At 39.5% G+C, this 11,881-nt stretch overlaps 1 protein-coding gene across 1 annotated transcript; it reads right to left on the reverse strand.

The window, feature by feature from the left end:
• Positions 1 to 97: 97 nt before the first annotated feature.
• Positions 98 to 6,398, reverse strand: micos13 (mitochondrial contact site and cristae organizing system subunit 13). The gene is made up of 4 exons (XM_061888601.1): positions 6,240 to 6,398; positions 3,578 to 3,734; positions 3,399 to 3,456; positions 98 to 679 (listed from the first exon to the last, which is right to left on the reverse strand). The coding sequence occupies exons 1-4, from the start codon at positions 6,365 to 6,367 to the stop codon at positions 582 to 584; spliced, it is 441 nt and encodes a 146-aa protein (XP_061744585.1). The 5' UTR covers positions 6,368 to 6,398; the 3' UTR covers positions 98 to 581.
• Positions 6,399 to 11,881: the final 5,483 nt, after the last annotated feature.

Here is an 11,881-nt window from a genome sequence, read left to right on the forward strand (position 1 = left end):
GACCCAATGAGATGCATGTTCTAAAGTTGATGGATTTGTATTTAGTGTTCACCCATCAAAATATCTAAATGGTGAAAAACAAGTTATTTTTTTTACATAGGGTAACACAATTTATTCTTAGATGCAGAACGAACGTTCATCAAAAATTTGTTCACATAAATGGCTTTAAATTTTACACAGGGAAAAGAAAGTCAGCCTGCTTTTTCTTTTTTGTGCAAAAACTACACAGGCTGACATACTAACTTCAACTTTGTCCTCCGAGTTCTAACAATTAGGCAAACAATCAGGGTCTTTGACACACAGCTTTTGCATGTGATTAGATGGTGCAAGTGTACCTAATGTGTTAGAAAACATATTGAGAATATCTAATTCACTCACACAAGTGTAAGCATTTAAAGAATAGACAATTTAAGTTATTGTTTTTTAAAAACATATTTTCACCTTATACCATTATGTACAACATAACCCGCACATTCATTCCTCTTTAGGGGAACCCTGATTTCAACATGCGTGCTTCTTCTATAGGCATTGAGGACATGTCAGTTGAGTGCAATGTCTTGAATATTACCAACAATAAGCATCTACTTGGTGAGGTCTTTCACATACTGCAAACCCTGACTGGAATAGTCAGCTGCTTTCCTCGGACCGTCTGACAGAGCTGAAATGGACCACCGCACTCCTGCAATAGACAAACACATCCTAATATTAAAATCTTTCAAACCTTTATGAGTAAAATGGTTACCTAAAACATTGCCTGTTCAGATAACCCTTGTGCAATCTAAAGATTGACTACACACACTTACTTTTCGGACCCAAAAAAAGATCCGCTCATAAAAGTTTCATCCAGTAAGTCTCCAAACCTTTTTTTTTTTTTTTTCCAACGTTCAGTTCCATCTATAGATATACATTTTATATCACTTATGTTTTTTATGTATTATGGCCTTTTTGTCAAAAATAAGTTTTTTTTTTATAATGGCAAAATGCAAAAATACTGAACAAGACAGAGATAAAACAGGTAGAACTTGGCTGTGCTTAAGTTCACTTTTATCAAATACACACACAATATTTTTATTATCCATCTATCCATTTTTACCGCTTGTACCTCCCGGGGTGGCGGAGGTGCTGGAGCCTATCCCAGGTTATTGTGAAGCTGGCTGTGGCGCTCTCTTTCTGACTTCACATCCTCTCCGAACTCAGTTTGTAAACGATCAATGAGTCCATACAAATCTAAGAGTCGTAGAGTCAACAAATACACGGCGCACTTACCCATGGAAAAAAAACTGTCCGACAAGGGGGACCTTAAACAATGTGTGGCTGAAACGAGACTTAGGCTAAATTATTCGTTTAAGGGGTTATCCGGCTTATTGTAGACATGGCCTTAGATTACCATAGTAACTAGTATATCATGCAAGAGGGCAGATTCCAACCATTAAAATACTTTGTATAGTTCAAGACTTTGTATAGCTCCATCCTATCTTGCTGATTGTATTGTACCATATGTCTCGGCAAAAAATCTGCGTTCAAAGAACTCCGGCTTATTAGTGATTCCCAGTGCCCAAAAATAGTCTGCGGGCTATAGAGCGTTTTCTGTCCGGCTCCAGTACTCTGTAATGCCCTCCCAGTTCGAGATACTACTTCAGTAGAAGCATTTAAATCCCACCTTAAAACTCATTTGTATACTCTAGCCTTTAAATAGACCCCCCTTTTAGACCAGTTGATCTGCCATTTCTTTTCTGCCCCCCTCTCCAATGTGGAAGGGGCGTGGGGGGTGGGGACAGGTTTGGTGGCCACAGATAAAGCGCTGGCTGTCCAAAGTCGGGACCCGGGTTGGACTGCTCGCCTGTGCATCGGTTGGGGACATCTCTGCGCTGCTGACCTGTCTCCGCTTTGGATGATCTCCTGCTGACCCCACTATGGACTGGAGTCTCACTATTCTGACTCTCACAATATTAAGCTAGATTCACCCAATGTCCATTGCATCGGTCGTCCATCTGCGGTCCCCTCCAAGGTTTCTCATTGTCCCATTGGGTTGAGTTTTTCCTTGCCTTAAAGTGGGATATGAGCCGAGGATGTCGTCGTGACTTGTGCAGCCCTTTCAGACACTCGTGATTTAGGGCTATATAAGTAAATATTGATTGATTGATTGATTGATTGAAGAATTACAGTAATTTGAAAACATCACTGCACCTTAGGGCTGGGCGATATATCGCGGGTTTGTCTCTGTGCGATATAGAAAATGACTACATTCTGATATTTGAGTATACATTCTCACGCAGTTGCTTTTAGCCACAGGCATTACATCACAGGCTCTTCTCGCTCTTTCCTGTGTCCCCTCACAGACAAGCGCACCTTCTTACACACGTCACATACTGTCGCGTCATACGTCACATACGTATACGCCCTCACGGAGCAGAGAGGTAGCAGCATGGGTAACGTTAGCTGTGATGCTAGCAGAGCCGTGCGAGTGGTGATACGAGAGAAAGAAGGAAGAATTAATTCCCAAGAAAAACAGCAGGGGGTCCATCGTCAGGCGGTGGTTTGGCTTCAATTGGGAATATGTTGAACAGACAACCGTAATTTGTAAAGTGTGGGCTAAAAGTGTTGCTATAAAAAGTAGCATTACTGCTAATATGTAGCATCATTTAAAAAGTCACCAGCTAGAGAATGAAGAGTGCTTACTCCGCATATCAACATCTCCATTTGGTGCCACACACCCACACCATCAAAATGCCAAGGCAAACATTTCCAGATAAACACCGTATGAAAAAAATAGTCAACAACAGAATTTAGTTACGTCCGTAGTAACCTACCACATAGCGAAGGACGAACTCTATTTGATTTCCTATTATGCAGCTCCTTTTTTTTTGGACACTTAAAACATCTCCGACAATCTCGCACTTTCTGTTTTGGAAATGACATGAATGTTTGTGCCATTGCTTAATAACTGTTTAATAAATACCGTTTTGGTCAATTGACTTAGTTGCGATTTCCTTCTCTACATTAAGGTTAAAATGAGCATATATCAATGCAGTTTGAACAAGAATGTTTTAATGTAGACAAATAGAATAATCATACTGCTGTGATTATATGCATCAGGTGTTAATTCAAGGCTAAGGCAAAATATCGAGATATATATCGTATATTGTGACATGGCTTAAAAAATATCAAGATATTAATAAAAGGCTATATCGCCCAGCCCTAATTCCAACCATTGAAATACTTTGTATAGTTCAAGACTCACTGTAATTTGAAAACATCACTGCACATCATAATGGGAGCTACAGTTTCCATCACAAAGATCTAAAAAAATATGTGGGACTGTCCGGCGGGCCAGATTGAAAAGCTTAACGGGCCTTCATTTGCCCAGGTCTGAAGTAGGAGGTAAAATAAGAGCTCACCTGAATTCCAAGTTTGGACAGGGGAGAATTCAACCTTCGGTATTGTTGGAAGTTGAGCCTAAGGGACGCAATAAAAAGAAGTTATTTTTAACTAGTGCTGCCAAATGACGAACAATCACCATTTGCTTGTATGCCCAGTTTCAGTGTATTGTTTACAATGTATTATCAGTTGTCAGTACCTCCAGGCCAAAGTACTTCATCCACTCCTCTACAGCGGGTGGTATGGCTGATGCGGCCCGCCCCAAAGCCTCGGCGCCCTGCTCACTGCTGCCCAGGAGCCCGGAATCATAGGCGACATAGAGAGCCCCTCCTGCAATGGTCAGCTTAGTGGCCAGCCTGGAAATGAAGGAGATATTATGATGTCGTAAGATGTCGTATATAAACACTAACCCCCAAAAGGGACAAGCGGTAGAAAATGGATGTCACATTCATTTCTAGTACAGGACTGTAGCAGTACTTGTGAAGTGAAGTGAATTATATTTATATAGCGCTTTTCATAGTGAAACCCAATATTTAAGTTACATTTAAAGGCCTACTGAAACCCACTACTACTGACCACGCAGTCTGATAGTTTATATATCAATGATGAAATATTAGCATTGCAACACATGCCAATACAGCCGGTTTAGTTTAATATTAAAATTTTAAATTTCCCGCGGAGTTTCTTGTTGAAAACGTCGTGGAATGATGACGTGTATGAAGACACATGTTTGTGACGTTATTGGTTGAGCAGACATTTTTAGCCCAGGACCACTTACAGCTAAAAGTTGTCTCTTTTCATCGCATAATTACACAGTATTTTGGACAACTGTGTTGCTGAATCTTTTGCAATGTGTTCAATTAATAATGGAGACTATAAAGAAGAATGCTGTTGGTGGAAAGCGGTGGATTGCAGCTGCCTTTTGCAACCGAAACACAGCCTGTGTTTCTTTGTTTGTTGTGAAGCTTTGGCGAACATGTTTCTCTACCACATGTCAACCAGCAAGTTTTTGGATGAGAAAATTTTGATATTAAGTCGGCTCTTACCAGAGACTTGTGCGGGGTTAGCGTCCTCCTGCAGCTGTTATCTTGGCTCCTCCATTGGCTTCTCTCAGAGACACTGGCGGTCACCACAGCCCTCCGACTTTCAGGTATGACTTTATAATCTCACTAAAACACTAGTAACACTAAAAGGAGATAAGGGATTTTCCAAAATTATCCTAGTAAATGTATCTAATAACATCTGAATCGCTCCCACTGCACTCGCCTTTTTTTTTTTTCTAGTGCTTCACTTTAACTTTCCTCATCCACAAATCTTTCATCCTAGCTCAAATTAATGGGGGAATCGTCGCTTTCTCGGTCCGAATCGCTCTTGCTGCTGGTGGCCATGATTGTAAACAATGTGAGGAGCTCCACAACCAGTGACGTCACGCGCACATCGTCTGCTACTTCCGGTACAGGCAAGCCTTTTTTTTTAGCGGCCAAAAGTTGCGAACTTTATCGTCGATGTTCTCTACTAAATCCTTTCAGCAAAAATATGGCAATATCTCGAAATGATCAAGTATGACACATAGAATGGACCTGCTATCCCCGTTTGAATAAGAATGTTGTAAGCATTTCACCAATTTCGCGCACTTTGCAAATTATACGTCATTCCCATTTGGCGCAAGCAATTTGTATATCGCAAGACAAGATTTTGTTTGAAAACGGCGCGACCGTGCAAATGGATGGTTTGAGGACGGCTAAAGAAGAATTTGCGGAATTCTGCGCAGAAAGCTACATCGAACAGAAGAATAACAGCAAAACAGTCTCCCAGCACTGCGTAGATGGCATCAAGGGGTTAGGGTTAGTAACCAGAACTTCCAACACAATCAATATATAGCTGGAAGCAATTTCCAAAATTGCCAAAAAGATTGTGCATTATACAAATTGCACCCATTGATTTGCAAAATGTGCACCACACATTATTCAAATATATAACTGCAGGCAATTTGCAAAATGATTGCGCAATATGGGCTTCACGGTGGAAGAGGGGTTAGTGCGTCTGCCTCACAATACGAAGGTCCTGCAGTCCTGGGTTCAATCCCAGGCTCGGGATCTTTCTGTGTGGAGTTTGCACGTTCTCCCCGTGAATGTGTGGGTTCCCTCCGGGTACTCCGGCTTCCTCCCACTTCCAAAGACATGCACCTGGGGATAGGTTGATTGGCAACACTAAATGGTCCCTAGTGTGTGAATGTGAGTGTGAATGTTGTCTGTCTAGCTGTGTTGGCCCTGCGATGAAGTGGCGACTTGTCCAGGGTGCACACCGCCTTCCGCCCGATTGTAGCTGAGATAGGCGCCAGCGACCCCAAAAGGGAATAAGCGGTAGTAAATGGATGGATTGCGCATTATACCAATTTGCAAATTGCTCACATTGGTATTGTGCATACAACAAGAACATCTCATTTCAGTAGGCCTTTAAGCTACATTTAAACCAGTGTGGGTGGCACTGGGAGCAGGTGGGCAAAGTGTCTTGCCCAAGGACACAACGGCAGTGATTGGGATGGTGGAAGCGGGGATCGAACCTGGAACCCTGAAGTTGCTGGCACGGCCGCTCGAACAAATGAGCTATACCGCCCTTTTTGCCTCACGCTAAGCTTGAGCTCGGACAACAAACGAATGGTGAACACAGTATAGAATAAATCTACACATTTTAAGGTGTTTTTTGTCCGAGATATAATACACAGCTGTGTAAAGAATTAAATGTGACCCCCAACTACACTTACAATGACCTAGCTTAGCTTGTTAAAGCCGGTTGCTAGTTGTGCGTTTCACTTCAATGAACGTCTTAAAATGACAAAAGCCCAAATAGGAAACACTTACTTGATCACAGGTAACACTTTTGCTGCCATGGTCCACAAAAGAGCGCTTTTCCCGTCAAACCAACCAAAAAGTAGAGGCGGTGAAGGACACTGTTGGTTGTTAACAAGGGTGTGGCAATAAAGTTCCATTCAATCCTCGGGTGAGGCTTTACGGCAAGTGTCGCGAATAAATGGCACCCATCCAGGCTGTGGACGTTTTTAAACATATACAATTGTTTTTTTATTTTATTGTTCCGATTGTTAAAACCTCTGTATCACATTGTTGTTGAAGTTTGGGGGGAAAAAATCCCGAGCTGGGTGAATTTGTGGGGTGATTGCTGTCCAATTACAAAAGTGCGCTAAAAAACGTCCTAAAATGTGGACAACAGATGTGGCCTACTTCCTTGAATATAAGTTTTATTTTAATTTTTTATTTATATATATCTTTTTACTTCATTGAATAGAACTTTTTTTTATTTGTGTTATTTTTTTTTAGGGGAATAAGCGGTAGGAAATGTATGTATATATATATATATATATATATATATATATATATATATATATATATATATATATATATATATATATATATATATATTAGGGGTGTGTGAAAAAATCAATTCGAATTTGAATCGCGATTCTCACGTTGTGCGATTCAGAATCGTTTCTCATTTTTAAAAAAACGATTTTTTTATATTTTTTTTATTAATCCAACAAACCACTACACAGGAATACCATAACAATGCAATCCAATTCAAAAACCAAACCTGACCAAGCAACACTCAGAACTGCAATAAACAGAGCAATTGAGGAGACACAAACATGACACAGAAAAAAACAAAAGTAGTGAAACAAAAATTAATATTATCAACAACACTATCAATATTAGTTATAATTTCAGCATAGCAGTGAATAAAAATCCCTCATTGACATTATCATTAGACATTTATAAATAAAAAAAAGAACAATAGTGTCACAGTGGCTTACACTTGCAATCATATCTCATAAGCTTGACAACACACTGTGCCCAATGTTTTCACAAAGATAGAATAAGTTATATTTTTGGTTTGTTTAATACTTAAAACAAAATTACATTATTGCAATCAGTTGATAAAACATTGTCCTTTACAATTATAAAAGCTTTTTTTCTAAAAATCCACTACTCTGCTAGCATGTCAGCAGACTGGGGTAGATCCTGCTGAAATCTTATGTATTGAATGAATACAGAATCGTTTTGAATCGGAAAAATATCGTTTTTGAATCGAGAATCGCGTTGAATTAAAACAATTGATTTATAATCGAATCGCGACCCCAAGAATCGATACTGATTCGAATCGTGTATATACATATATATATATATATATATATATATATATATATATATATATATATATATATATATATATATATAAATTTAGTGGCACACTGGTTAGTACATCTGCCTCACATTACGAAAGTCCTGCAGTCCTGGGTTCAATCCCGGACTCGGGATCTGTCTGTGTGGAGTTTGCATGTTCTCCCCGTGACTGTGTGGGTTCCCCTCCGGGTACTCCGGCTTCCTCCCACCTCCAAAAACATGCCCCTGGGGATAGGTTGATTGGCAATACTAAATGGTCCCTAGAGTGTAAATGTGACTGTGAATGTTGTCTGTCTACCTGTGTTGGCCCTGCGAAGAGGTGGTGACTTGTCCAGGGTGTACGCCGCCTTCCGCCCGAATCCAGCTAAGATAAGCTCTAGCGACCCCGAACGGGACAAGCGGAAAAAAAATGGATGGACTTTTATTTTATTTCGTAGTATTTTTTTAAATTATTTTTATTATTTTTACTGAACAATATACAGTACATACAAACATATTTTCAATGCACTTTCGACTATAAAAATGGGACGCATTGCCTCCCTGCTTGGCACTCAGCATCAAGGGTTGGAATTGGGGGTTAAATCACTATAAATGATTCCTGGGTGTGGCCACCGCTGCTGCTCACCGCTCACCTCACCTTCCAAGGGGGGGATCAAGGGTGATGGGTGAAATGCAGAGAATAATTTCGCCACCCCTCGTGTGTGTTTGACAATCATTGGTACTTTAACTTTAATTTAGCAAATCCTAACAAATTCAAACAACAGGTTGAGCAAATACTGTCTTTTACAAAACATGTAAGCAAATACAAATAGAATATAAAAATAATAACAATACATAATAATAATTTAAAAAAAAGGATCCATCCATCCATTTTTTACCGCTTTTCCCTTTTGGGGTCGCGGTAAAATGAGATACAAAATTCAAACTAACAAAAAATTTTAATCCAAATCACTTAAAAGTTCTGCAATAACGAAATAAATTTTAGGGCTTTTGTATTTTTAATCAGTTTCCATCCATTTTCTACCACTTGTCCCTTTTGGGGTCACGGGGGGTGCTGGAGCCTAGCTCAGCTGCATTCGGGCGGAAGGCAATTACACCCTGGACAAGTCGCCACCTCATCGCAGGGCTTTTTAGTTTCAAAGATTTAATTGCTATTTTTAAATTAATAAGCCGATTAGACAATGAAGGTATTACTTTCATAAAATGACATTTGTGTATAAAAAAAAATGTTGCTGGGAGCATAATAATGTTAACAGTCTGAGGAACGCTCTCCCTGACCACCAGAGGGCGTCATAGACTGTGGATGCTTTTAAAAGAGGCTTAAAAACCATTCTTTAAAAAAAATTTAAATCCTTTTTGGGATATTTGTGTGCTAGTTCTAGTGCTGTTCTTGTTTTTATTTTTATTTTTTTTATTTTTTCATTTACTTTTTTATGCACTGTAGCACTTTGAGGTTATTTGCTCAATGTAAAGTGATTTTACAAAAAAAAAAAAATACATATATTATTATTATTATTATTATTACTATTATTAACGAACATTTCTAAGTTGCCATCATTTATAAAAATAGTTATACAACAAAACAAAAAAGCTTAAGTTCAGGTTTGGATGATGACTTGTGAAGTGAAATTATCAATACATAAAGAGAATAAGCGGTAGTAAATGAATGGATGGATATTGTAACTATTGCTGCCAGTGTTCTTTTTATCTGCTGCCTTTATTGTAAAAAATCAGGAATGTTGACATATTCTTCATTACAACTGATGTATTCACTATAAATGTACACAATACAATAATAAGTAGTTGTTGATATAACCAGTACTGTACTATAATGTAACATGTTTGGCCAATTTCCTCCTATTTTCACACATTAGCAGTCAAGACATTTTTAAATGAAAGAAAATATTGTTCTAAATGTGCCCACTGGATGTCACAAAAGCAATTTTGTTAGGCTAGCACGATTTTACCAGCAAGCTGCGACTATTCCACCTCGAGTCAGAATAAAACAAACAGGAGTAAAATAAACAATTGGTGGCCCCACTTAAATGCTGCTTTACACACTGCACATTGATATAGTTCTGTGAAAATGATTGTCGTTTGTGCAAATTTAAAGAAAATGTACAGTGGAAATGACAAATGAGGTAGTTTGTTATGCTTTATTTTGTCTTTTGTTCGGGCCGTGACTTCAAAAGGAATTGCTTTGTCGATACACTGAGAGTGTATCGTGTTTTTGAAACTGCACCAAATTTTTTTCCTCAGGAATTTTCCACTAATTTGAAGTGTTTTGTCAAGAGGATTAATTGTGATATGTACATTTTCAGAATGTACATATTTTGGGCGAAGGTAAAACAAAGAAAACAATCTGAAGTTGTCCTAGTTGTATTTTTAAGTTATCATGCCATGATTTTACCCGTCTGGCCCACATAGAAATAGACTTTCCTCCTAGGTCACATAGTTAGTCCTATCCTATTATTGTTTTGAATGCCCCTTCTGTTCTATTTTTATTTTATTGGATTTTATAATTGTGATGTATCCTGTTGTAGTTGTAAGTATATTCGAAATAAACTCAACCCAAAACTATGACCATAACGATATACTTTTTTTTTTTTTAATCCAATAGTTTCCAGGTAAGGCAACATAGGAAGTTAATTCCACTGGATATTATATGGCTAGCCTTTGTAATATACTACACACATCGTGGTGGTTTGTGCAGCCCTTTGAGACACTAGTGATTTAGGGCTATATAAGTAAACATTGATTGATTGATTCTTCTTATTGTGAGTTTAATATGATTTTATATATCTTTTTTATATTGAAAATTGTGGCTTTTGTCAAAGGCTTCTAGGTCATAAAACAGTGGAACTTAATTCCACTTGATATTAGTAAAGCTAGCCTTGTAGTATAATCCAGTGGTTCTCAAATGGGGGTACACGTACCCCTGGGGGTACTTGAAGGTATGCCAAGGGGTACGTGAGATTTTTTTCAAAATCTTCTAAAAAAGCAACAATTAAAAAATCCTTTATAAATATATTTATTGAATAATCCATCCATCTTCTTCCGCTTATCCGAGGTCGGGTCGCGGGGGCAACAGCCTAAGCAGGGAAACCCAGACTTCCCTCTCCCCAGCCACTTCGTCTAGCTCTTCTCGGGGGATCCCGAAGCGTTCCCATGCCAGCCGGGAGACATAGTCTTCCCAACGTATCCTGGGTCTTCCCCGTGGCCTCCTACCGGTTGGACGTGCCCTAAACACCTCCCTAGGGAGGCGTTCGGGTGGCATCCTGACCAGATGCCCGAACCACCTCATCTGGCTCCTCTCGATGTGGAGGAGCAGCGGCTTTACTTTGAGTTCCTCCCGGATGGCAGAGCTTCTCACCCTATCTCTAAGGGAGAGCCCCGCCACACGGCGGAGGAAACTCATTTCGGCCGCTTGTACCCGTGATCTTATCCTTTCGGTCATGACCCAAATCTCATGACCATAGGTGAGGATGGGAACGTAGATCGACCGGTAAATTGAGAGCTTTGCCTTCAGGCTCAGCTCCTTCTTCACCACAACGGATCGATACAACGTCCGCATTACTGAAGACTTGATTTTTCTTTTTTTTTTTTTTTTTTTTTTTTTTTTTTAGTCCTTCGCTATCAATATCCTCAAACACAAATCTTTCATCGTCGCTCAAATTAATGGGGAAATTGGCGTTTTCTCTGTCCGAATAGCTCTTTATGTTGGAGGCTCCCATTAAAAACAATGTGAAGATGTGAGGAGCCATCAACGGGTGACGTCATCGTCTGCGACTTCCAGTAAAGGCAAGGCTTTTTTATTAGCGACCAAAAGTTGCGAACTTTATCGTGGATGTTCTCTACTAAATCCTTTCATCAAAAATATGGCAATATCGCGAAATTATCAAGTAAGACACATAGAATGGACCTGCTATCCCCGCTTAAATAAGAAAATCTCATTTCAGTAGGCCTTTAAAGTTTCAGAGGGGACGATACAGAATTAGGTGTTTGAGGAGCGGTGTGTGTGGGTGTGTCTTTGGTTTTAGGAGGTGCAGGTAGCATGGGTGTAGTGTGTATACCAGGGGTCTCAGACATGGGTTATTTTGCGGCCCCCATCTTAATATGAAAGTTTAATGTTAGTGTGGCCTGCAAGTTTTATATGAATGGCGCTTGACATTATTGTCTTATTTTGGTCCAAAATGGCTCCATCAACATTCTGGGTTGCCTACCCCTGCATTAGTGGAGACGAGGGTTTTCTTTACGTGCCTGGCTGCAGTCACACCGCAACACCTGTCCGTCAGTAATAACAGTCC

Source organism: Nerophis ophidion, linkage group LG26 (assembly GCF_033978795.1).
Source record: "Nerophis ophidion isolate RoL-2023_Sa linkage group LG26, RoL_Noph_v1.0, whole genome shotgun sequence".
NCBI classification, from domain to species: domain Eukaryota; kingdom Metazoa; phylum Chordata; class Actinopteri; order Syngnathiformes; family Syngnathidae; genus Nerophis; species Nerophis ophidion.

Bases quoted from the DNA above. Each gene is read 5' to 3' on its own strand.
- micos13 (XM_061888601.1), bottom strand. From the start codon at position 6,367: ATGGAACTTTATTGCCACACCCTTGTTAACAACCAACAGTGTCCTTCA. The intron at 3,457-3,577 runs GTACTGACAACT...TGCGTCCCTTAG, and splicing joins TGAAGTACTTTGGCCTGGAG to GCTCAACTTCCAACAATACC. The intron at 680-3,398 runs GTGAGCTCTTAT...TGTCTATTGCAG, and splicing joins TGTCCAAACTTGGAATTCAG to GAGTGCGGTGGTCCATTTCA.